This window comes from Manis javanica, chromosome 3 (genome assembly GCF_040802235.1).
Source record: "Manis javanica isolate MJ-LG chromosome 3, MJ_LKY, whole genome shotgun sequence".
Classification (NCBI taxonomy): domain Eukaryota; kingdom Metazoa; phylum Chordata; class Mammalia; order Pholidota; family Manidae; genus Manis; species Manis javanica.
The window spans coordinates 168,577,142-168,605,130 of NC_133158.1; the positions used below are offsets into that span (position 1 = coordinate 168,577,142).

At 33.3% G+C, this 27,989-nt stretch overlaps 1 protein-coding gene across 6 annotated transcripts in view; it reads right to left on the reverse strand.

The window, feature by feature from the left end:
• Nucleotides 1–27,989, reverse strand: part of STAG1 (STAG1 cohesin complex component) — a 436,291-nt gene that overhangs the window by 139,134 nt on the left and 269,168 nt on the right. For all 6 annotated transcript variants that reach the window (XM_073232352.1, XM_073232354.1, XM_073232353.1 and 3 more), the window contains 2 exons: nt 18,757–18,908; nt 16,868–16,941 (listed from right to left, as the gene is read on the reverse strand). In XM_073232352.1, the coding sequence (XP_073088453.1) occupies nt 16,868–16,941; nt 18,757–18,908 (226 nt within the window). The remainder of the gene's footprint in view (nt 1–16,867; nt 16,942–18,756; nt 18,909–27,989) is intronic.

A 27,989-nucleotide genomic window follows, 5' to 3' on the forward strand; every position in this document is an offset into this window, starting at 1 on the left:
AGTTTTTTCAAAGTCCCTTAATTGCTTAAGAATAAAAATGTGAGTAACTCTTTCAAAGCCATCACTAATCACAATCTTTTGTTCTTAATTTTTTTTGTTAATATCTTTGTATCATGCACAGATTCCATTGCTAGAGGCCAATGGTACAGGCTCTGAAGCAAGGCACCCTAAGGTCAGATCCTGGCTCTGCTAATTACTAGCTGTGTAGCTTTAGGCAAGTTACTTCCCTCTTTCTTAGATTTTCTCGTATGTAAAATAGGAATAAAAACTGTACCCAAAGGTCACAGAGTCACTTTGAGAATGTAATCGTTTAGTAAAAGTAAAATACTTAGCACTGTGCCTGGCACCTACTAAATCTTCCATAAATGTTCACTATTATAATCTTTTAATTATCAATCTAGACATTTACAGACAATACGGTAGAAAGAATAGCTTTATTGCAACTGTGAAAGAATGCTCCTAGAACTTTGTAATACTGAACATGAAGGGCTCAAGGGCGTTTGTTTTTCTCTAAATATGAAAAATTTCAGACATAAAAACATTATAGAGGATAATATAATGAATATCTGTCTATCCACTCAGTTAAGAAATATTACAATGGAAACTTCCTATATAACTCTTACTGTTGTAGCTCCCTTCCCAAGAGTAAATAACTATCCTTGACTCAATGACAATAATTCCCATTGGTATCTTATGCTTTAACTTTATATGTATTGTTTTATGTATCTTGAAACGCTACATAAATAATATCCTGTAAGTATCCTCTCCAACTTGATTTTCACAAACTATGTTTTACAATTTGTTCATACTGATTCATATAGCTCCAGCTCTAATACATTAATTTTAACTGATGTTCAGTGTTCCTTTCAATATATACATATTACAAATTATTTATACATTCTCACACTGGCAGACATACATGTTGTTTCCAAGTTTTTTGTTTTTTATTAAGAATGAATGCCATGAACATTTTTGTACATGTCTCCCTGTGCACATCTGTGTGAGTTACCCTAAGGCAGTGTTTTTCAAACAGTGCATCACTGTTTATCAGCATATTATGAAGTCAATTTACTGAGTGGCAACAAAAACATAAAAGAATTTAGGATAGAGAATACTAAAATGCCTGACATGTGGTAAAGGTAAATTAGTTTTATTCTGGGAACTACTGTGTACCTGATGTAGGACATGATCAGCTAAGTCTGTAAGACACTGTTTTTATACCCAGAAGTGAAATTACAAGGTGAGAAGGATATACATTTCCACCTTTATTAGGTATTAACATACTTCTCCATAAATTAGTGCTTTACATCCTTGCCCAACATTTGGTATTGTTCTACTACTAAATATAAATTTCCATCTTTGTGAACTACAGATTCATGTTTTGTCTTCTACTGGACTGTCCAAATAAAAACAAATGATTACAGCAAATACAAAACAAAAAGGCTATCCTCCAAAAACAAAACTCCAAATTGTATCATCTTAGTTCTCCTAGTTCTACCAAGATGTGATGCATCACCCAGAGATCCATCACACTTATTCTCTGTTGCATTACCTTTGTGAAAAATCAATCCTAAAAAACAAAAACAAAAACAGGCTGAGTTTTTTATTATTCAATGTCAGGGAAGCAGGCTGAGGACTAAATGAGATTATGCATGACTAATTCCTAAGGCTAGAAAATGTATAAGAAGCTTTACTGCAGTAGGACAAGTTTGTTAGTAACTTTTATAACCATCGCTACATTGAAGTATAATTTCGAATGCCTTTTAGTCTTGTTTATTAGACTCCTAAAAGTTTATGTTCTTAGAACACAGCTCCTCTTTGTATGCACTGCCAACATACTGATATAGTTTGTCTTCTTGGAATCCCCATCCTTGTCTACTTCAGATGTCACTCTGACCTTTCTCATCTTAACTTCAAAATTTTCAATATCCTCTTTTCAACATACAATTTGACTGTGTGTGGTCAGATGGCCCATTATGCTATTATTAAAGGTCTCTGGGTGATGTGTCTCCTATTTGGCTTCTAGAGCTCCAATCCACGTTGCCTGCTGATACCATGCTGCTAATCATTCTCTATATGTAATCACAGACTATGCAATAAAATTGAACTCCTTTGTGGTGTTCTATGTTCACAAATTCTTACTATTTAATATTCCTCTTGGAGACAAATTCCTCTCTTCTCGAATGTGGGTGTACTTAGTAACTTGTTTCTAACAAATATAATGTGATGGAAATAATGAATTTTGACTCCTGAGATTAGGTCAAAAAAAGACCCTGTGACTTCTGCTTTGTTCTCTCTTGGATCAATCTGTCTCAGTGGTCATTCTCTCTGAGCTATGTCTTGTGGACATCCTAGCTGCCCTATACATAACTCCATTAGTGAGTAACTGGGGTCTTCTCCCACCAGCCATAAGAGTAAGCCATTTTAGAAGCAGATACTCCAACTCTAGCCAAGCCTTTAAATGACTTCGGCCTCAACCAAAGTCTTGATTGCAACATGTTGAGAAAACTTACTTAAGCCAGAACCACCTTGTTAGGCAACTCCCAAATTCCTGACCCACAGAAACTATGACATAATAAATGTTTGTTGTTTTACATTGCCAAGTTTAGGAGTAAATTTTAGTCCTAACAAAAGATATTATTAGTTTTTATTATTATTGAAGGTCCTTACTAATCTAGCCATAACCAACCCTCTTCTAGTCTGGTCCATGAATTAATTCTTCTTCAGTTCAAATAGCTCAAGTGCATTAGCATCTACATATCTGTGGTCATCTCTGCTTACAATGCCCTCATTCTACTCTGATTACCTATACTGATTATTCATTCAAGCTCCAGTGAGGTCTCAGTTCTTCCATGATTCCTGCTATATCTTACTACCAGATATAGCTTTCTCGTCCTCTAGGAACTAACATTCTAATTCAGTAGATAGAGTATAAAATAAAAATGTAGTATGTTTTTAAATATACCTGATTTGATTACAATGCATGTTTTGATATACAAATCATTTTTCTCATACACACAAGTCCTCCAATCCCTGGTTTGCATATTAAACTTCTTTTTAACACTTTGATCTCTGCTTCTAATGGCCCTCTCCATTTAGAAAGTTAATGTTTAGCTGCAGGTATTTGGAAATTTCCAGGGCAAAGAATAAAGGAGGGGACAAAAGTTAGTAAGAGGAATGGCATAAAGACAATCATTAGATGGACTAAATTTCGTAACTCTGGTATTGTGGCTGGGAAATGAACAACTGAAAATAAAGCAAGGATACACTTTATTTCCAAAGGAAGAGAGAGAGGTAGGGAAGGAAGTAGGGAAGGAGGGAGGGAGGGAGGGAGGAAGGAAGGAGGGAAGGAAGGAAGGGGAAAAGAAAAAGAAAAAGGAGAGGAGAAGAAAGGGGAGGGGAGGATAGAGGAAAGGGGAGGAGGAGAGAAGAAAGAAAAACTGGAACATAATTCTAGGGCAATTAATCCTTTGTTGTAACTATTTTACAGCATAAAATAATTATTGTACTCCTTTCTATGAAAACCTATATAATTTACTGATCTTCACAGTTAGTGTGCCTTTTTGAGAGACATGACCCTTTAATTTAATATCTGGACTTAAGTTTTCATTTTGGATTACATTCTTGGCAGGTGGAATTCAAATTATTTTCTGCTTACAACAAAATGAAATTAATTTTAGTGAATTTTAATTAAATGTTTCTTGTACTACCCTTAAAGATACTTTCCCAGTAGGCAAGTAGAATAAATTAAAATGCAACACAAATTTCAGAGATCCTCTTGGCTAATACGGATGTTTTGACACTTAAAATTATCTCTTACATACATGGAATCTCATATATTCCATGAGAGCTCTAGAGTAAGACACAATTACAAATCCTAAGAAGGTCTGCTATCTAAATTGTAACACAATAAATTCATGTGTCAACCAATTTTGTCTGATTATTTGGCTAAAAAAAAAATCACACTTTCCAAAAGAGAAAAACTAGAGAGAATGAAAAAAAAAAAAAGCCTAAGGGAGAAAGCAACAGCTGAAGGGAAGGAGTTACTGGAAAGTCACACTGTATCCTTTACAAGACTATGAACACCTTAAGAACAGAGACCATAGCTTACAGAAAGATGATTAAAATAAGTAACATCTTAAAGAATGTTAAATATTAGTAAAGGTCAGTATGGAGAACACAGACACATAAAAAATGATGGAGAGTAAAAGGGGCCAAGGAAGGCTTCGGAGAGGAAGTAATGTTTGAATATAGACCTGAAGAGATGAAACTCTTCTAACTGTTAATTAAATCCAAATCTTTCATTTAATTATTTTAGAATGACCAGAGTTACTTAAAATGCATTAGAAATGTAAAAAGTTTATAAACTTGAAAATATTTCCCTCTCATTTTTTTGTTGCACTACCCATTAGTCAGAAAATGGTGGCAAAATACATAAAAAGGCATTGTGTCATTTGAGTCTCATACAGAACAGGAGAAACGACTATCTGCTGCAGTTGCATTGCTCCTTAATGTTTTACTATTAAAATAGTAATCTAGGTATAAGTAGGATTAAAAATTGAATGTCAAGGACACATTAACTTTTAAAGGCAAAATATCTCTAATTTATATTCACATTTTAACTATTACTCTTACCCACAGGTTAGGTCAAAGACGAAATATTAGAAATGGTGATTAAAATAATAAAATGACAATTTGCTCAGAATGAATCATATCATGGTATTATATAAGAACTCCAAAAACATGATTATGACATGTTTCATTATAGTACTGTAAAAAGATGAAAGACTCAATTAGAAAATAAGACATCCATTTTTCATCTCAAAATTATTGAAATCTTTCCTCTATTATCTCTTCTTTCATTAAGTTTGTTCTCATGGCCTGATAACATTTTTATTCTTCTGCCATCAGTAAATAAAGGCAGTCTTTCCTTTTTTATTCTTTTAAGACTTTCCCATTATCTTTGATGTTTGTTCTTTGACTATGGTTATGTCTAGATGTGAAATATTTTTCTTAACCTATTTAACACTCATTAATCCTTTCCAATCTGAATAGTTTTTTTAAACAATTTTATAAGATTTCAGTTATTTCAGTAAAACTTCTTTCTAATATTTCTCTCTTCTTTGGAAATCCTACATAAAGGGCTTATGAAGCCTCTCAAACTATCCCCCATATATCAAAATGTCATTCTGTATCTTCTAAGCTTGGGTAAATTCCTTAGTATTATATTTTAATTCACTATTGTCTCTTCAACAGTCTAAAGTATATCTTGTTCACTAAACATATATTCAAGAATATATTTTTCATATATAGTATTTTACATTGTGTTTTTACATCCACTTGTTTTTATTATAAACCATTCATTTGTTGAAGGAACTGGGTCATTTATTTGGTCTGTACAATTTCCCATATTCTGGATTAAAATACCATGAGGATTCAATCATACAAAACGCTCTTCTATTTTTCTGATTTTCTATAAACTACTAGTTAGATGTAGCAATGTATAGATTAACATTCAATTTTTCAATTTTTTTTTAAAGTCGGGGTGGCAGGTGAGACTCAAAGTGTTAACTTTAAGTCCTATCTCCGCACAGCACCTTCTATTTCCAGTATCTACATGCAGCATTATCTCCCCTTCACTAATAAGTGAATTTAATGATAGTTCTGGAAAATCAATTCGTATCCATGGTACACTGATCACTTTGACAGGTGGATCACACTCTCAGCTATATTTGCAATCTTACTTTAAGCAGTTGAAATTTTAATGTATCAAAGGTAAGCTGTGACAGATCCAATAATGGTTTATGCAAAATCTGATAAAATTAAAAAAACAAATCAATAAGGTAACAGTAGGAAATTAAAGAATTATTCTTTCTATGAGAATAATACATTGAAAGCTTCTCCAAGACTTATTAATGGTAAGTCACTAAAATAAAGGCTATATTATTTAGGTACTGAAGACTGAGGTAAAATAATAAAAAAAATGATACGAATTCTGTACTTAATATTGCATGGCTGAGCCAAGATGAACAGGATTTATGCTTCCACTGGAAAAAAACTAAAAAACTGCATGAAGTATAATTTTCTGATGTTGGATATCAGGCAGAGCAGGAAAATAATTTGTGAGAGATGTGTAACAAAGAAGGTGAGTCTTATAGTTGGCTCCGATAATGGCCTGCCAGGGAGCAGTATTTGCAGGGGTCTTAGGCAGAGCCTGGATATATCCCTGAATTGAGGAGGAGGAGCTCCCACTCTAGAGGACAGTGTGGCTAAATTTTATAAGGCACAGTACCAGAAAGGAGAGCTGCACAGACAGTGAGCTCTGGAGAGCTGCAGAAACACCCTTCAACGTCTCAGTTGAATACTAAAAGAGCACACAGATGTGATCAAACCATCCAAGGCTGTGGAAAGAATTTCAAGAACAGAGAGAGCAATCTCTGGAGAAAACACAGGATAGGAATACTTTGTGTTCCAATAATCCAGAGCAGATAAACCTTATAATTCCAGCGCATTGGGCAGAATACAAAAAATGGTATTATCTTAGTATTGGGGGAAAACCATGCTTAAATTAAATGCTACTCTGGTTCAGTTAATAAACCTTAAAAACAAATCTTGAAAGAATCAAACATTATTATGAAAAAAAGTATATGAGTACTGTTAAGAATATAAGATTATCTAACACCCAACAGAGCAAAACTTACAATGCCTGGAATCCAATAAAAACTGACAAGCATACAGAGCAGCAGGAAAATGACCCATAGTGAGAAAAATCAATAGAAACAGGACTATAAATGATACAGATAATAAAACTAGCAAAATAGGACTTTAAAACAGCTGTCATAACAAGTATGTATGTTCAAGAGGAGAGCATAGAAGAGATAAACATGAAGAAAACAACATAAAACATCAGAACTGGTCAAAACGAGGTGTAAAGAGTAAACTCTTACATGCAACAAAAGCAAAAAAATAAATTACAAAGGATACAAGATAACTATGGCAGCAGGTTTCTTTCTACTTTTTGACAAGTCAAACTGGAGAAAATGGATCAATTCCTTTAAAGTACTTAAAAAAAAAAGTCAACCTAGAAATCCATACTGAGAGAAAACACCTTTCAAAAATGAAGGTGAGGGGGCTGCCCCCTCTCTTTGTCCCTATCTCTCTGTCTGTCTCACTGCCCTCTCTCTCTCTTTGTCTCTGTCTCTCTGTCCCCCTGCTCTCCCTTGTCTCTCTCCCTCTCTCTCTCTCTCTCTCTCCCTCCCCCTCCCTCCCCCCTCCCTCTGGGGCAGCCACTCTCTTTCAGATAACAAAATCTCTTCCATGGGCCCTGTCTCCTGAGTCCTTCTGGGTTTATCAAACAAAAAAAGTTATTCATGTAGCATGGTACTGTACATCTCATTTGGCCTACCACTGAATTACTGAAATAACTGAATTTGTGATCCCACTCATTACTCATTATTGATTTATGAATTATTTAGAGGAATGACTGTGGATGAGGACATAATGTCCTTCACTAGAGAGAGACATCACGAGATCACAAGCCAAACCTACGCCCAACAACCCCCACTCCACACTTTGCCCCTTCTTGAAAGCCTTAAAAAGACAGAACCCCTCAGTCTTTCAGTGTGCCTCTTCTCTGAGGATGCCTGCACTTTTTCTTTCTTTAAGTGCGTACCTTTAAATAAAGCTTTCTCACTGCTCAAAAAAAAAAATGAAGGTGAGGGTGAAGTAGTGGGAAAATTCTCTCCCCCACGGAAAAAAAAAAAAGATAAAACAATCATTTACAGTCATTTAAGTTTTCTGGCAATCAACCAAAAAACTTGAGAAGCATTTATTCATAAAAAACTGCTGAACGCTCGGTTAAAACAGCAGAATTCTACAGCATTCCAGAATGGAACTAACCCCTTCAAACACCATAAACCCCAAAGCAGCAGGTGTAGTAGAGTTACCAGAGTTGAGGTTGCCCATAAAAACCACCAGTTTTAATGTTGAGGGAGTGGCCTTGATTGGGAGTCAAGTGCTAAATACCTACACCCAAGGAAGACACTAATAAAAAAAGCAAACTATAGAAAATGAATGAGAAAAGACCAAAGCCTTGCTCACATAAATTTACACTGCCACCTGGGTTGGGCTAAGCATACAGGTGGACTAGCCAAAAACAAATGCAAGGGTAATCTAAGCATACCCATGTTATCTGCACATCTGGCTGACAGGGAGACTGTGCCCAAGCACCCACCACTCCCCAAAAAAGGTCCCAAAAAGGCAAGGGTGTGGTGGAAAATCAAATCCAGGCTGGACTTGAATTTTACTTTAACTCTGAATGTACTCCTCCCTCATCCACATTCAGCACCACTGGCAGGGGGTGAAAGCCTTCTTGGAAGTTCTGGTTAAGTTCTTACCAGTCACTGGGTGACCATGAAATATGCAGCCACATGGGCAATCCCTTTGGAATCGATGCAAAAAAAAAAAAAAAACCCAAGAAGCAATTGAGTAGAGATATCAAGTGGTTGTACAGGGCAGAGAGACAAATTTCCTAAGATTAGGTAAATTATTAAAGAACAAAACACCCAACAACACAACTAACCTGAGGGGAAAAAAATCAGAACCCAAATTTGCTATAATGTGTTATGTAAAATGGGCAGTTTCTAACCAAAAAAATATGATATATGCAAAGAAAAAAGAAAGTATTACTAATATTTAGGGACTGAAACAGTTGAAACTGTCTCTCTGAGACGGACCAGCTGGTAAATTTAGCAAAAGTTTAAAAGCATCTAATAAATATATCAATGGATTGAAAGAAACCATATTTAAAGAACAAAATGAGAACATGACAATGACTTAGCCAAGAGTGTATCATGAGGAAGAAGCACAAACTATGAAAATAGGACCAAATGAAAAGTACAGTAACAGAAATAAAGAACTCATGGTTTCAGCAGCGTATTTGAGCTGGCAGAAGAAACATTGAACCTAACGATAGGTAAAGAGAAGAGATTTAAAAACACTGGGGGGGGGGGGGGGGGAATAAGGAAGAGATCTCCAGAAACCCATGAAACAATATCATGTATACCAGTTTATGTGCCAAAAGAGTCAAAACAAAGAGAGAAATGGGTAAAAAGTTCTGAAGAATCAATGGCTAAAAGCTTCTGAAATTTGATGAAAAAATTGTCTACATACCCAAAATGATCAAAAAACTCTTAGGATAAATACAAAGAAGCCCATAACTAGATACATAATAATAAGCAAATTGTCAAGAGCAAAAGAAAAAACTTTTAAGAAAAATGAAAAAAACAAAAAAACAAAACGAAAAAGAAGTACAATTAACAGCAATAATGAAGACCAGTAGGTATTGAAATGACAATGAAAGTACTGCAACGAAAAATAACATTGTCTACCAAGAATTCTATATCCAGAAAAACTCTCAAAAATGAAGTTAAATAATGTTTCCAGATAAACAAAGACTGAGAGAATATGCTGCTAGCAGAACTGCCTTAACAAAAAACAGTAAATAAAGTCCTTTAAACTGAAATAAAATAACTCTATATAGTAACTCAAATTCATAGGAGAAAATAAAGGGTGCTAGAAATGTTAAGAGGATAAAGAAGATGGCATAAATACTTCTTTTCTTCTCTTACTTTCATTTAAAGTCACATAAGACTGTATATAGTAATAATGGTTAACATGGTATTGTTGGTTTAATAATAAACATAAAATATACATGACAACAGCACAAAGGAAGGACACGAAAATGGAGCTATACTGGAGTAAAGATACTCTATGTTTGTTAAATTAAATCATTTTAGTGAAATACAGTTTCTGATAACTAATGCTTTATATTGTAATCCCTAGAAATAAAGAAAATAACAGAGATAGTTAAAATTATTAGACAAGTAAAAAGACAACATCCAATTGTAAGTGGTCTACAGGAGACATATTTCATATTTAAAGACAAACAGATTTAAAGCAAAAGGATGCAAAAAGTAAGCATAAAAGAGTTAGAGGTATTTATTATCAGACAAAGAAATCTTTAAGAAAAAAAATACTAGAAAAGGACATTTCATGATGAAAAAGTCAACACAACAGGAGGTTATAAAAAAACAGCAGAATAAACTTTTTATATGTACATGGAATGTTTTCAGTAATCCAATTGGTTGAGGGAAAAAATCTTATTAAATATAAAATGACTGAAATTCTCAAAGTATTCTTACTAACTATAATATAATTAAATTAGAAATTAATAGCTAAAATTAATTTGGAAAGCCTCCAAATATTTGGAAATCAAACAAAATAACTCATGATTCAAAGAAGAAATCGCAAAAATATGGAAATATGCTGAATAAAAATAAAAATACAGCATAACAAAAGTCATGTCACTAAAGAAGTGCTTTGAGGGAAACATAGTTTAAAAGGCTAGATAAGATGTGTATTGCAGCACTATTTACAATAGCCAAGATATGGAAGCAACCTAAGTGTCCATCAGTAGATGAATGGATAAAGAAGATGTGGTACATATACACAATGGGATATTATTCAGCCATAAGGAAGAAAGAAATCCTACCATTTGCAGCAACATGGATGGATGGAGTGCTAGTGCTCACTGAAATAAGTCAGGTAGAGAAAGACAAATACCAAATGATTTCCCTCATTTGCGGAGTGTAACAATGAAGCAAATCTGAAGGAACAAAACAGCAGCAGACTCACAAACTCCAAGAATGGAATAGTGGTTATGAAAGGGGCGGGGTGGGGAACAGAGGTAGAAGGGGATTGAGGGGTATTATGATTAGTACACATGGTGTGTGTGGGGGATCATGGAGAAGACAGTGTAGCACAGAGAAGACAAGTAGTGACTCTGCGCCATCTTATTACACTGATGGACAGTGACTGCAATGGGGTATGGGAGGGGGGGCCTCAATAATATGGGTGAATATAGTAACCACATTGGTTTTCATGTGAAACCTTCATAAAGAGTATACAACAGTGACACCTTAAAAAAAACTGAAGGAACAAAACAAAACAAAATAAAATAAAAGGCTAGATAAGAACGGAAGGATATAAAATCAGTAATTTGATTTTCCACCTTACAAAACTAGAAAAAGATGAATAAATTAAAACTAAAGCAATCAGATGGAAGGAAATACTAACAACTGAAGCAAAAGTCAATTCAATATGAAATACATAAAGAATGAAATGAAAAGTTTATTCTTTGAGAAAATAAAATTGATAATCTTTAGCTAGACTGATCAAAACAAAAAAGAAGACAGAAATTACAATATCAGGAATGAATATAGCAGACATTCTGCCCTACAGAAATGAAGAGAACTGTAAGGAAATACAATGAACATTATGCCATACAATTTGCAATATACATGAAATGGATACATTATCTGAAAGACACAAATTACCATAATGAATCAACAAGAAAAAGAAAACTGATATAGAGCTATAATAAGAAATGTAATTAGTGACTGAAAATTTTCACACAAAGAAAAACCTAGGCTTAAAGGGCTTTCCTAGTAAATTCTACCAAAAAATAAGATAGAAATAAAACCAGTATTTCATAAACTTTTTCAGAAAAAGAGCAGGAGGAAACATTTTCCAGTGTATTTTATGCCCCTGTGACAGTAGACACAAAAATCCTTAACAAAATATTAGGAAACTGAATCTAGTAACATATAAAAAGGATAATATACTATGACCATGTTGAATTTTTCCCAGAATCCAAGATTGGTCTAATATCTGAAAATCAATGAAAGCAATATACCATCTTAACAAAATAAGGGGAAAAAACTGTATTTCCTCTTAATTTAAACAGGCAAAATAAACAAAACAAAAAATAAACACCAAACAAAATTAGGCTAGGAGGGAATTTCCTCATCCTACTTAAGGGTATCATCATAAACCATACAGCTAACAACATCACACTTAACCTTAAGGACTGCATGTTTTTCCCTTAAAATTAGGAACAGAGCAAAGAGGCAAAAAAAAAAAAAAAAAAAAGAAAAATAAATTAAACACACAGAAAGTATTAAAACTGTCTGTATTCATAGACGACATTACGCTGTGTGTAGAAAATCCTAAAGAATCTACAAAAATAAAACCCAAAACTATAGAGTAAAAGTATTTTCTTAATTCTTTGTGAATAAAATTACTGCATTTTTATATATTAATAAGGAAAAGTCTAAAAACAAGAAAACAACTCCATTTATAACAGCAAAAACAGTGAAAACAAATTTTTAGCAAAAGTAGTAAAAGACTTTGGCACTGAAAATCACAAAAAATTGCTAATAGAAATTAAAGGATGTCTAAGTAAATGAGATACAATCTACACTCACAGATTGGAAGATTCAATTTTGTGATGAAGGCAATTCTCTGCAAACTGGTCTATAGCTTCATTATATTCACCATTAAAATTCTAGCAAGGTTTTGTGTAAAAATCAACAAGCTGATCCTAAAATTTATATAGAAATACAAAGGACCTATAATAGTCACAAGTTTTGAAAAAGAAACAAAGTAGGAGGATTTTGCACTACTAAATTTTTAATTTTTATTCTAAAAGACAAATATTGTATGTTCTTACTTACATGAATCTAAAAACGCAGAACTCACAGAAATGGAGAGTAGAATGGTAGTTGCCAGAGGCTGGCGGTTAAGGGGGAGGAATGAGGAGAGGTTGGTCAAAAACTACAAACTTCCAGTTATAAGGTAAGTTCTGGGGATCTAACGTACAGGGAAACAATACTGTATTACATACTTGAAAGTTGCTAAGAGAGTAAACCTTAAATGTTATCATCACCACACAAAAAGAGGCAATCATGTGAGGAGATGGAGGTGTTAACTAACTTTACAATGGTAATCATTTTTCAGTATATATCATCACATTGTACCCCTTAAACTTATATATGTTGTTAAGTCAATTACATCTCAATAAAGTTAAAAAAACACTTACTCTAAAGTTACTACAATCAAAACAGGTGGCGTGGGTTTAAGGATAGACAGATTGGAATATCCAGAAATAAAACTTTGCATTCACAGTCATTTAGTTTTCAAGAAAAGTGCCAAAGCAAATGAACTGGATGACAGTGCTTGGATGAATGGGTATTTAGGTGCAAAAAGCAGACTTAGACTTCTATATCATACAATATAAAAAATCAACTTAAAAAATAGTTCATAGACTTTAATTGAAAAGATCAAATAATTAAACATCTAGAATAAGGTACAGAAGAAAATTTTGGGTTAGGCAAAATGTTCACAGATATGAGATTAAAAGCATGACCATAGAAGAAAAATTTATACATGAATTCATTCAAACTGAAAACTTCTGCTCTTCAAAAGGTATCATTAAGAAAATGGAAAGAAGGCCTTAGGCTGGGGGGGAAAAACTGCAAATACTTTATGCGATTATGGACTTGTATCAAGAATACAAAAAGTATTATGATAAAATCCCTCTTGATAATTGTTAGAATAAACAGAAAATCAGTTTGGATAAAAAAGACTTGAACAATACTATTAATCAATTTTGAAATAATTTTAACATAAAACCAAATGTACAATACATACTCTTTTCTTGAATAATTGAGTACTTCTCAAGATAGACCATCTTATGGAACACAAATCCCAATAAATTCAAAAGAGTTCAAATCACACAAAGTAGGCCCCCTGACCACAATGGAATCAATAACAGAAGAGTTCTCAGAGATTTATAACCTATAAATACCTCACTTTTAATAATCCACAGGGGAAGGAAAGCAGTCAAAAGGAAAATTACAAAAGTATTTCAAAGTGAATGAAAAGGGAAACACAAAACCCCCAAATTTAAGGGATACAGCTAAAGCAGTGCTGAGAGAAAAATTAGTAGGAGTAAAATACTGTATTAGGAAAAAAAAAAAGGCCTCAAATCATTACCTCAGTTTTCACCTTGAGAACCTAAAGAGGAAATGAAACCCAAAGAAAGCAGAAGAAAGGAAATAATAAAGAGAAGAAATCAATGAAACAAAAAACAGAAAAAGAGAGACATTCAATGTAATCAAAATATGTTTTAAGAAAAATAAATACAATTGATTAGTTCTAGACAGACTGAGAGAGAAGTGAAACCACCAATATTAGGAACAACTTTATGCTGATACTTGAGTATAACTGAACAACTTAGATGAATGTATCATTTCTTCTAAGACACAAAATGAACAGTCTTAGATCTACTGAAGTTATAGTTAAAAACATCTCTACAAAGAAAACTTTAGGCCCCAATGGCATAATTCATACCTGAAGAAGAAATAATATCAATTCTATTAAACTCCAGAAAATAAAAGAAGAGAGACTACACTGCAACTCTTTCTACAAAGCTAGCATTACCTTGGTATGCAAGAGCATTCAGAGACACTCAATAATATAAAAAGTTAAGAGATCTATATCCCTCCTGAACTTAGATGCAAAAATTCATTTTTAGCAAATCACATCCAACAATATATAAAAATAATAATATATTATGATTATGTGGGTTTAGCCCAAGAATTTGTTAATATGTGAAAATCAACCAATTCACATTAACAGTCTTAAAAAAGAAAATCCAAATTATGATCTCAGTAAATGTAGAAAAGCATTTGACAAAATCCAACAACCATTTCTAATAAGTCTAAGAAAACTTAGTAATAGTAAGGAAACGTCCTCAAACTGATAAAGGGCATCTATGAAAGTGTGTTAACAGTCTTAATGATGAAAGACTCATTTTGCTGAGTGAAAGCCAGAGCAAAACAGCAACAATAACAAAAATCAGGATACACACTATACAATTCCATTTCTATAAAATTCCTGAAAATCTAAACAAATCAGTTAGCCAATTAATGGCTGCTTGAGGATGGGGATGGGAGAGAGTAGCCAGAATGGACTTGGGGAAGAATTACAAAGTGGCATAAGAAAACGTTTGAGGATGATGAATATATTTATTATTTTACCTGTGTAATTCCACAGTTGTATATATGTCCAAACTCATCAAATTATGCACTTACTGTGTAATTTATTGTATGGTAACTATCCTCTATAAAAGTTGTAATTATAAAACAGATTGCAAGGCAGGTGATGGAAGTTCTTGCTTTTTTTCAAATCATTTGTCAATACTTCATTATACTTGTAGTTTATATAAGAAAGAGGATGTGAAACTCCAATCAGATAATCCATACTCAAAAGTCAAGTCCTTCGCCTTATTTTTTAATAGGTAAAATAAAAATTTTTGCAGATAAGCAAATAGTAGAAGAATTTATAGCTATCAGGCTGAAGTAAAATGGTAACAAAAACTCAAGAATGAGGAAAAGTGGAAATGGTAAATTTGTCAGTAGATATAAGCAATTTTGTTTTATTACTTTTAAGTTTCCTTAAAAGCCACGTGACAGTTTTGTTTTGTTTAGTTTTACTAGCATAACCTATTTCCTTAATAGTTCCTTAAAACTTCTGAAGTTTTAGGAATTAAGTGTGTGTGTTTTCCTTTCAGACCTGTACAGTATATTTCCCACACTCAGCATTATTTTCTTTTTAAATCAGCTATTAAAGTCTCATAGTGCATTATTATCACCCACGTTTCTTCTAAAAGTTCTATTACACATTACCGAAGTTATATGTAAATGTATTAAAGTTGCCTAAATTTCCTAATAATATTGGAAATGATCATAAATTACTAAACAATAAGCTGTTTTCTGATCAGTAATGCAGTGAATTTTATTTTTCTTTTTACCTTTGACCTCATGCCCCCTAACTATGGCACCTACCAATCTGTTCTCTGTATTATTTGTCTTTCTCTGTCTTATTTCACTTAGCATAATTTCCTCGAGGTCCATCCCTGAAGATGTCATTCTTTTTATGGCTGAATAATACTCCTGTGTGTGTGTATGCGTACACGTCTCTCACAGTTTCTTTATCCATTTATCCATTAATGGACACTTCAGTTGTTTCCATATCTTAGCTAAAATAATGCTGAAAAGGACACTGGGGTGCATGTATCTTTTCAAGTTAGTGTTTTTTGTTTTCTGTAGATGAATATCCAGAAGATCAAAAGATTTTTCTATATTTTGAATTAAAACAAAATGTTTAAGTTATAATTTTTCATTAAAAAAACTAACTTCCTTCTTTTAACCAACTTTTAAAATTAACTGGACAATTAAAGTCTCAAATGTGTCTAAAGACAGTGCTTCTGTTATGTGTCGCCACCTAAACATATCATATCATGCCTAATTAATGAAAGGTAACAAGTGTGTTTATGATTCATTAATTTCCTATGAAATGTACATTTTAATAATGTAGTTAGGTTTCCCTAAAAGACAAACTCATTTGCAATATAGCATGACAAAAACTTCTTTGGAAATGCTTTGCTTCTACTTTCATGAGCGTAGCTGAAGGTAAAGAAGAGTGATGCTATAGAGGTGTTACATTATCTGCAGACAAATTCTGTTTTGTTTACTTTTCTACCATCTTAACAGGGGTATTTTTAAAAGACTTTGTTAATTTGGTCATGGAACAAGATGAGTACCACAGAGCAGGAATCAGGTAATTTAATTTTTTCAAATATTAAGACAATCCTATCTTATTAAAGCCACCTTAACTTAATAGTATCTTACTGATTAATATTCCATCAGTAAAAATGAAAGTACAATGAAGGCTTCTAAGAGTCTATGTTCATAATTTAAAGAGTGTGTCCATGGTGGCTGTGGCACAATTTCCTCTACAATAATAGTATGACATTTGTATAGTTTTTATAGCCAAAGCTGTGTTCCAGAACACAAAACAAATAATTAGAGAGTTTTATATTTTTATAATTACCTAGAAATACAAAGATGCAATCAATTACTGAAGCTAAAAAATCTTCTAAATGATTTTTAAAATCCCTTACCGGTATCTATGAACAAATATACCCTTAAAAATAGAGTTCATCATATTTTCAATTTCATCCTGATTTTCTTGTAGCTGAAATAAAAAACAAAACAGTAAAAAATATAAATTAAAATACTGATATTATATTTGGAATGCAAAGTTCCAGTTGTTTTTAATTCTTGTTTATTCTCATTCTGAGTAATTATCAGCCCTTTTTCTTACTTATTGTGAAAAGACATCTGAAATTACCAGTTTTCTTGCAGTATTTCTACAATTTTACTACACTGGCTTTAGAGTCTAGGTCTGTCTCTCTCAACACATATTACAAGATGATTAACAAGGACTGCAGTCAGATTCCTATTTCCAATATATCACCTGCTTTGGTAACAGGCCTCAATCTATACTTCTGTTCAAAGCAGCTCCCCAGCTTGATTGTGCCTTTCTTGGTAACAAATCATCCTTGATTATTGTATTTCCCATTGCACAATAGTTTCTATTCCATCCAAAGTATCCAAATATTACTCTGCATCTGATTAACCCATAACTGAGAGGAGGCCAAGTTCCCAATATAGGAGGCACAACAGAAGATAGCAAGGACCCTAGACATTAGTGATGGAATGCAGCAACAAAATAAAATACTATAGCAGAGGCAAAGTTAGAGCTTATTCACTGCTCAAATGGCACAAAAGCACTGATACAAAACTACATTCAAGGTGATATTTCTAATTTTTTTCTGCAGTAATACTCAGTGAAATATTTGCTTTGATTACATACACAAATATGACAAAATTCCCTCAGACTTCTGTTGTATGCTTTGATTCAGATTTTACTGAAATAAGTTTGGGAATACTTTTACGTAAATCATTCCAATTATTTCAACTTACTGAAAGTTTTAAAAATGATTTTTGCTTCATTTATTACATGAAAAATAAATTTATAAGAGACATACATTTTAGTTAGCAATACTTACTGAATCACAGTTTCAAAATTTACTTTCGTATTTCAGGTATGTATATGAATGAATGGTGTTTCTCAAAAATTGATTTGCTGAAGTTCTGACCCACAGTACCTCAAACTTACTTGGGAACAGGTTTGTGACAGATATAAGTAGTTAAGATGGGGTCGTTCCAGAGTAGGGTGGGCGCCAAATCCAGTATGACTAATTTCTTTATAGAAAGGAGAAACTGGGAGATACACACACACAGGGATAAGGCCATGTAAAGAGTGTGTTATCTTTGACTTCTAGCCTATTAAGGACTGTAAGATTATTGATAGATTTCTGTTCTTTAAGCCAGTCAGTTTGTGGTGGTGGTTATAGCAGCATTTATTAAGTTTGTTGCTTTTTGTTGCCTATTATAACCCATTATTCACTGAAAGCAATTTACTTGAGGCAATGTGACATTATTCTTTTTTCGACTTAAAATGTAGACTAATACTGCAAATCTAAATATTTATTTCCTATGAGACAAAAATGTCACCTACTAAAATCCAAGTTTAAGCTCATTTTCAACCTGTATATGAAAATTTAATTGTAAAACTGGAGCCAATTATAAAACTGGAATGCCTTATACATCAGCTATATGTTGTCTTTGGCTTTCTCCTGGAAATACAGCTTTGCTGGCCCTCAGTTCTGATATTAGTATTTATTGTGCTTTCTAAGCTCAAAGCCTGATAATCACCTAACTCATAGACCACCTTTCAACAGTAGGATTGCTCTGTGATTCTACCATCAGACAGCACTCAGAAAATCACTGGTTCAATGTTTCAGTTTCATTCAAAACCTTTAAGATCAAATAATCTGACTTAAATTAAATTTAAAAATACAAACCTTTTTACAGAGAATTTAAAAACTGATTTATTTATTACACATTTATAGAACATAAAAATCTCAGTTACCATGAAACTTACCTCTTTGCGTTTCTGAAGTAGTAACTCTAACCTTTCATTGGCTCTCTTCCCAATCATTTTATTTCTCTCAGCTTCATACTGTCTCTGGGTATTATCCTGATGAATACTGAGGTTTAAGGCAACATTCACCAGAGCAGTCATGAGCTTCATGGCTATGAAGTAAAGGAAGACCACAGTATTCATCTATGATTCAGACCTTCATCCCTAATACTACAAATTTATAACAGAGATGGTTGAAAGGAGGAGACTAGTCAGTTTGCAGGTTTTACAATCAGGCATAATTTAAATTAAAATAATTATTTTATAGAAATGAACTTGTCTTCTTAGTCTGCAATATACTTTTCTCTACCTCAGTGTTCCTATAGCTTGGCTTTTAACATTTCCCACTTAAAAAAGTCTCATCCTAATTATCAGCAGGAAGGATTAAAGTAGTATCTTTGACAACCCTTCTCCCCAACTGTCAAATACATGAACTCTAGTGAGGAAATAGGAAGACTAATTAAACCTATTGATGATCACCAGTTCTGTGTATACAAATTGCTTCCTGAATACCTTTATTGAGATGTGTCAAAGGATCTTACATGTTTACAATCAGTTCACGATCTTTACCAACAAAGATGGTCCTTTCTCTGTTTCTCACCTCAGTGAAAGGTATAACCTTCAAACCTTGAAAAATAGACCAATCCTACCAAAATCAACAAATTCATTAAAAATGTGTTCTGTGAACTTCTGATTGACCTATTTTCCCAAGTCACTGTGTTAATGTACCTTTAAATATTCACTTTAATCCTAAATTTTGTTAAATATGTTATCTTCTCTTTCAAGTAATGACATAAACCTTAAAACTTTTGTCTATTCTTATTTATTTTCATTACTGGGATGGTTAAGAGTGTAGGAATATTGGTAAAGGAAGAGTCTGGAGGAAAATAATTTCCATTTTTCTCCCTTTTAGTATATTCATCAATAAAAACAAATGTTGAGCTACACAAAATGAACTGATCAGTTTTTTGGAGGAAATGATATACTCATTTGTAAACATCCATAGCTAAATATGAGTATGCATTTCTTTTAAGACTTCACTGTTTCTCTTTAAGTACAAACATAAAGACATGTTGCTATATCTCTACCTACCTACCTACCTACACACATACACACATAATTTGTTAATCTGAAACACTCTATTTTGGCCAATTCCATGTTAGTAATAGTGATTGCTGTTGCCTTAAACCAAAGTAAAGATAAAATTCCTGAAAACAAAATGTATTTAAGTTTGTGACCACTAAGAAATGCGTTTAATGAAAATGTTTCCCTTTTCCTTAGATATAGTGTCTCAATAAAGAAAGTCAACTGAGAAATATTCTTGTGCTTTGAAATGTGGGCTAGTGATTTTACAGCATTTTTTATTGTTAGAATATCTGGTGATACTCTGAAGGTTAAAAGTATTTTAGGAATTAATCTGTAGAAAAAAATGAAAATAGCTCAAAGACAGGAGGCATCTGGGGCATTCAAAATGGCCACCTTGGGGATAATAGTTTAAAAGAGCTTGTCCTAAGCATACAAAGTCATACCCAATGAAGCTTCAGTATATACTTCTAGATCCCTAAAACAAAATGACTTGAAGATCAAGGAGTTAGAAAGCATTAAGATCAAGGAGTTGGAAAGCATTAAAATTAACAACAACCCTGGCTGGAATTTGCCAGTGGAAGCTGAGACATGCATTTCCTTGAACTTAATGGGTTTTACTTTCAGCTATGGATCTCCCTGTGAACCGAATTCCCAATTCCAACTGTCATTGTGTAATGACCCTCCTCCAACCTTACATACATAAACAACAAAATAATCAACATGCTAAAAGAAAAATGCAAAATGGTCAATACATTTTCATTAAAGGATTAGATAGGATATAGCAGTATTTACTGAGATAAATGTTTACGAATCTGTAAAATTTAAACTTTAGTACAATGTTCATTTCACATACGAAATAGAAGCAAATAGACTTCCTTTTTAATGACACAGATATAACATGGGGATTGTGATGTTTTACTGGGTCTATTGAAAAAAACTCATACCTGCATGGGGTGAGCACTAATTAAATTTTACTGGTAAACTAACAGAATTATTTTATGAGTTAACAATCTTACAGGAATCCAGCCTGGATTCTGTGACATGGACTTTTAAGTGGCTTCTCCTTATCTACCAAAGATAACACTTCATTTAGCCTTCACATTTAAACTGCTGGCTGTAGAATGGCAAACTTGTTCTAGAGCAGTCACTCAGAGTTTGTAGTCTACAAGTAGGTTTTGACCCAAATTGGCTTATTACCAGTTCATTATCATTACAAATTTGAAAGAAGTTTAGAAATTTTTGTAACAATCTGAGTGATCTTATGTCTATTGTATCAATAAAATGGCACTAAGAAATATACATTTCATTTTTCTTTATATCCATTCTATCACATTATACGAAACTACTAGGTTGTCACAAATTGGTAATTAAATAATTTGTTTTTTACCACAGAGTGTTCAAGAAACACTTACTCAGTGCTTCCCAATTCATCTATCACTGCAACATGTACTGAGCACTGTTCTACATACCAGAAGTACAAAAGTGAACAAGACAGAGTGTCTGCCCTTGTAATTTTATATTCTATGAGGAGAAGACAATTAACAAATAGATAATATACAAATGAATAACTGTCAATTAATGGAAAATCTACAAAGAAAAACACAGTAGAGTTAAAAAAAAGTATGATAGGAAGGTTAAAAGAGTAAAGAGAGTTATCAGGAAGAAAGGCCTCTCTAAAGAGCTCATATTTAAGCATGAAGTGAGGGAATAAGCCTATGATTATATGACAGAACAGCAGTCCAAAGACAGGAAATAAAAAGTGCACCTATCATTTTACTGGGTCTATTGAAAAAAACTCATACCTGCATGGGGTGAGCACTAATTAAATTTTACTGGTAAACTAACAGAATTATTTTATGAGTTAACAATCTTACAGGAATCCAGCCTGGATTCTGTGACATGGACTTTTAAGTGGCTTCTCCTTATCTACCAAAGATAACACTTCATTTAGCCTTCACATTATACGAAGTCACTCATAAAAAAGAAAAGTATTTAAGTGGGGCTGAGGCACAGAAATAGGCATAGTCAAGAGGTGAGGTTGAGGAGAAAATGGAGAGCCAAGGTTACTAGTGGGTTCTACCAGGATTTGGTGAGGACTCAGGAATTACATCTAAAGGAGGTAAGACTCACTAGAGAATATGATGTGGGTAAGAAATAGTCAAATTTACATTTTAAACTGCTGTGTGAATAAATGATAGGAGAGTAAAAGTGCAATAAGGGAGACTAAACAGGAGAACACTGAAAGAGAGCTGAAAATATCTGCCCAAACTTTGTAATGATTCTCAAGTTTTTGGCTTTGAGCAACTCAGTGAAGCAATGCTGACTAGGATTAAAGTGGTAGCAAGAGGTAGAGAGAAAGGGTTAGATGTGAAATATATTTTGAAGGTAAAGTTTAAAGAATATGATAGATTATAATGTAGAAAATAAGAGAGGTAGAAAAGGCAAGGTAATTTGTGCTTATGAGGTACCTAAGTGAAATGTCTACAGAAATACAATTCTAAGTCATCACCAAAGATAATGGTATTTAAAGCCATTAAACTAGATGGCACATCCATCCAATGGATAGCTGTCAGCTATCAGAAAAGTGACACACGATTTGTGTGCTGAAAATAAAAGCCTGCCAAGATATTTGTTGATGGAAAAAAAAGCAAGATGCCTATCAGAGTATGTATTATGCTATCATTCATACAAAAAGGAATGTTATCTACTTTTATGTGCCATTTACCCTTCTAAGTTCTTTACACATACTTATTCATCTATACCTCACAATTCTATCAAGTAAGTACTATTATAATTATTTCTTTTTTACATAAGAGAAACCTGAGACACACATCAGCTAAGAGATTTCCCAGTTACACAGCCAGTAATTGGCAGAGACAGAATTTGATTACAGTCATGCTTTACATATAGTTCAAGTTCTTAATCACTACACACTATACTGCCTCTCACTGAGTATCTATGTGCTATTATATTCATAAACTATCTTTGGAAAACTATATAAGAAAATGGCAAGTTTGGTTGCTTTCAGGGAAGAGAATTTAATGGTTGAGAGCCATAGGTTGAAGAGTGACATTTCACATATAAATTTTTAAAAATTTTAAATCATGTGACTGTATTATCTCTCTCATCATCATTATTTTTTTAATAGAAATAATGAAACCATGGTTTTGGTTTTCATTTTATTCACTGAGAAGTGAATAAAGAGAAAAGATAAAAAGGTCTGAAGACTGAATCCAAAGATAATATTTAAAATTTAGTTTTCTAAGATCCACTAGGACAGTGTAGTATTCCAGAAAACAATTGGAGACAGTGCTTCAGGAAGGAAGTAGCAGCTATGTCTTTCAAGCTGACAAGTAGAAGCTGCCCAGTGATATGGACTATAAGAAGGTAATTGCTGACTTCCACAAGTAGAGGCAGTGAAATGGCAGAGATAGGAACTCGACTGGAATGGTTTAAAAAGAATAAGACAGTGGGTAGATACAGTGAAAAGATCAGAGACGGCAAACAGAAATAATTCTCTGAAATTTTCTCTAAAGAAACAGAGATAAGGGATTGTAGCTAGAGGGACAAGAGGAAACAAGGTAGGATATAATGGTCAGTATTATGCATCAAGTCGGTAAGGCTACAGTATCTAGTTATTTAATCAAATACTAATCTAGGTATTACTGTGAATGTATATTGTAGGTATGGTAACATCTATCCTGAGTTAGTTTTAAGTAAAGGAGATTACTCATTTACCTAAATAGATAAGGTGGTGGGCCTCATCCAGTCAGATAAAAACCTTAAAAGAAAACTGGTTTCTTGGAGAAGCAATTTCTGCCTTAGGACCACAACTCCTGTCTGTTTTCAGCTTGCTGGCCTGCCTTACAGACAGACTTCAATTTGCCAGCTCCCACACAAATGCATGAGCCAATTCACTGAAATAAATCTGCCTCTTACCAAATACATGTATCTTTGTATGTCTATATATGTGGTTATATATTTAAGTAACTATATCTCCTATTTGTTCTGTGTTTCTGAGATCCCTAAATGCTACAGACTGTTTCTAAAAAGATAAGAGCTATTACAACACATTAGTATAATGATAAAAATTATCTAGCAAAAGGGGGTAACCTGAGGTCATGAAAGAGTGAGAACAATTTGAACAGCAAAGTTTCTGAGGTGGTGAATAGTAATTGAATCTACTGCAGAAGGGCAAGGATTGACCTTAGATAGAGGGTACTGTAATAAAAAGAAAAAGCAGAGTATATGGGTATGGCTGCACCTAGATATGTAGATTTAATCCTTGAAGGATTCTCTTCTACTAAGCAAGCAAGATAATCAGCTAAGTGTGAAGAAGAAAGGACAGAGGATATATTACAGGTCTGAGGAGAAGGTATGAAATAATCTTGTAAGAAAGTGGGAATATCCATGGAGCAGAAAACTGTAATAGGATTACAGTAATTACTGCAATATGCAGGAATAAAGGTCCACTTGTGAGAAAAACATAAAGCACATCCACTATGATTATGTGTTTTTCTTTAGCCACTTTCAGCTGTTCTGGTGAAGGTGTGGAGCAGGCGATAAGATGGGGTTTTTATAGAGGTATGATGGAGGGAGAGAGTGGCAAGGATTTTGAGGGTGTAAAGAAGGATGTGACCTTAACAATTCTGGATGATGGAATTTAAGCTAGGAAAGTGGAGGAAGTGAGAAGGGGAAGTACACTAAATATACAGCATCAAAGGATTTAAAGTCCAAACAGAAGAAAAACAATACTGGAGCTGGGAACATAGAAGAAAAACACTGGAACACTGGAAGTAGTTACTGGGAAATGGGATGGCTGAAATTAAGATAATGGACATAGAGCATTTTAATCAATATCAAACAACTTGCATTTATGTGTCCCTAAATATAAAAATGAAAACTAAAAAACTGCATTTATATTTAGTGACACCTACTATACTTTTTTTTTGATACCTACTACACTTTTGAAAACCAATACTGTAACCCCTAGAAACATGTCTGATAATGATATAAACTAAATTTTTAAGAGAGGTAGGATTATATTCCACCTTCAGTTAAAAAAAACTTAAAAAGTCTACAACAAACTTACTTTCCAAATGATGAAGATTTAACCATTCACATTCTTTTAAAACCAAACAAAAATAACAAGAAAACAATTTTCATCTTCAATAAATCCAGAAAAATGCCTGCAACCCCAAATCACAATATATTAATATATGCATATGGGAAGCAGAAAGATGAGCAGAGACCATACAAATCAAACCAAAAGGCTGAAAAAGCCTGACAATTACATCTAAAAGAAAAGAAAATGTTTTTGCTCTGTAGAACCCAGAAGCATTCAGGAATCAGAAGTACTAGATTATACCAAAGATGGAGTGACATATGGTCTGAAAAGAGTATTATTTAAAAGTTTGAATAGTAATTAATTAAATCCCCAAATCTTCACTCCAACCTAGGCAGTCAGTCAATTCTTTCACCACACACCCATCTTCAAAGTCCATAAGGTTTATTTTCTTAAAAAAATAAGACATAGATTTGGAATCTTTAGACATAGAGAAGGAATTTGTGTGAAAGTGCAGAAATAACAATAACCAAACTTAGAAAGATTGAAAAGACCCTTCTGTAAAGAAGCTGAACTGCTCCAAGGAAAATAATTACCAATACCAACAATTTAGGGACTAGAATGAAAATGTTAGCTGACTATCCTACAATGATGCCCACAAAAGAAGCCAGAGTCACTGCTTTATCCTGTCCCAACACAACACAGCACAACACAACACACTTACCCTCTCTGGCAATCAGCATTTTAGTATCTCATTCTCAGCAATGAGCACAAAGCCAAGGAACAGATATTTGAGGAAAAATTTCCAACATGAAGATAGTGATAAAAGGAGAGAATGAGAAGAGAAAAGGTGAGAGTAGGGAGCAGAAACAAATTTCAGGATAATTATAATTGTCAAAGAGATAACAGACAATACTACATCAACAAAAGAATGTTTAAAAAAAGACTTGCAGAGTAAGAACTCTTAGAAAACTTAAAATTATGGTCAAAATTAAGCTCAACAAAATTGAGGAACACAAGAAAAATGACATGGCTAACAAATGGAAATTAGAAGAGAAATAGTAAGAAACTCAGAACTGATTCAAGAGATTAGTATCCAAGCAATTCAACAAAGAGAGCCCACAACGAGTGGGAAAAAAAATTATACGCATCAGGGTACATCACACTGATATTTCAAAACACCAGAAACAAAGAGAAAAGTCTAAAAGCTTCTAAAGACAAGAAACAGGGTCAGAATCAAAAGTTGAAACAGCTTGAACTTCTCAATAGCAGCATTGCAAGGTAGAGGAAATACGTTGAGGAAAATTTTCAATGATGAATTTAATTGGGTCAATTAAATATACTTTTCAGGAATGTAAGGTCTCAAATATACTTCCCCAACACCCTTTGCTCAAGAAGCTGTCAAAGATATGCTATCCAAAATGGAGACAATAAATTGAGAGAGAGAGAGAGAGAGAATATAAGAAAGAGAATGAGAATGAGAATGAGAATGAGAATGAGAATGAGAATGAGAATGAGAATGAGAATGAGAATGAGAATGAGAATGATAGGGGATCCAACAAAAGATGAAGGATCCAAACAATGGCAGCAAAGGTAAATAACTTAAAGGACATCAAAGATTTTAGAAAATGAGTCAGCCATGTTAAACTAATTATAAAAAATTAAAAGCACAGAAATACATGCCACAAAACTGCTAACATTATTATTTGTTTAAAAATAAAACAAAACCTTTACAAATATGTATATGAGGAAGAAAAGGAAATACCAACATGTCATGGCACAATTTGGAGGTAGTATAATTATTGCTAATTTTAATTTTTGAACTTTTTTCCTTTTGTGAATTCTCTATACATACTACATGTTATTTGACATGTACAGAAAATGCTTAAATGTACAATGTTAATATTAATGAAAAATCTACAAAAAATTTTCTCAATTTCTCAGCCCTCCTTAGAACTAAATCAAGTAAGCTTTGTCATTCTATCACAGTCATAAGATCAATTATTGAGTGACTTGCATATATTAAACATTTAACATGAATTATTTTATTTAAGTCTCACAACACTCCTATAAGACTATTAGTATCAAGAGTATCAATACTATATAGATGAGGAAAATGTAGCACAGAAATAATTAACTTGTCTAAGGTCAGTCACCAAGCTAATATACAAAAGACAATTTACAGTGCTTGTAAAGCGATTTTAAAAAATCCTGATTTCTTTACAAAAACTGGTTCCCCACTGGTGTTGGCAAATTGGACAGCTACATGTAAGAGAATGAAATTAGACTACTGTCAAACTCCATACACAAAAGTAAACTCGAAATGGATAAAAGACCTGAATGTAAGTCATCAAACCACAAAACTCTTATAAGAAAACATAGGCAAAAATCTCTTAAATATAAACATGAGCAACGTTTTCCTTAACACATCTCCTTGGACAAGAGAAACAAAAGCAAAAATGAACAAATGGGACTACATCAAATTAAAAAGCTTCTGTACAGCAAAGGACACCATCAGCAGGAAAAAAAGGCATCCTACAGTATCAGAGAATATATTCATAAACAACATATCTGACAAGGGGTTAACATCCAAAATATATAGAGACCTCAAATGCCTCAACACCCAAAATGCAAATAACCTGGTTAAAAATATGGGTGGAGGATCTGAACAGACACTTCTCTGAAGAAGAAATTCAGATGGTCAAAAGGCATGTGAAAAGATGCTCTACATCGCTAATCATCAGGGATATGCAAATTAAAACCACAATGAGATATCACCTCACACCAGTTAGGATGGACAACATCCAAAAGACTAGGAACAACAAACGCTGGCAAGGATGCGGAGATAGGGGAACCCTCCTACACTGCTGGTGGGAATGTAAATTAGTACAACTATTGTGGAAAGCAATATGGAGGTTCCTCAAAAACCTAAGAATAGAAATACCATTTGACCCAGGAATTCTTCTCCTAGGAATTTATCCAAAGAAAACAAGATTCTAGATTCAAAAAGACATATGCACCCCTGTGTTTATCACAGCACTAT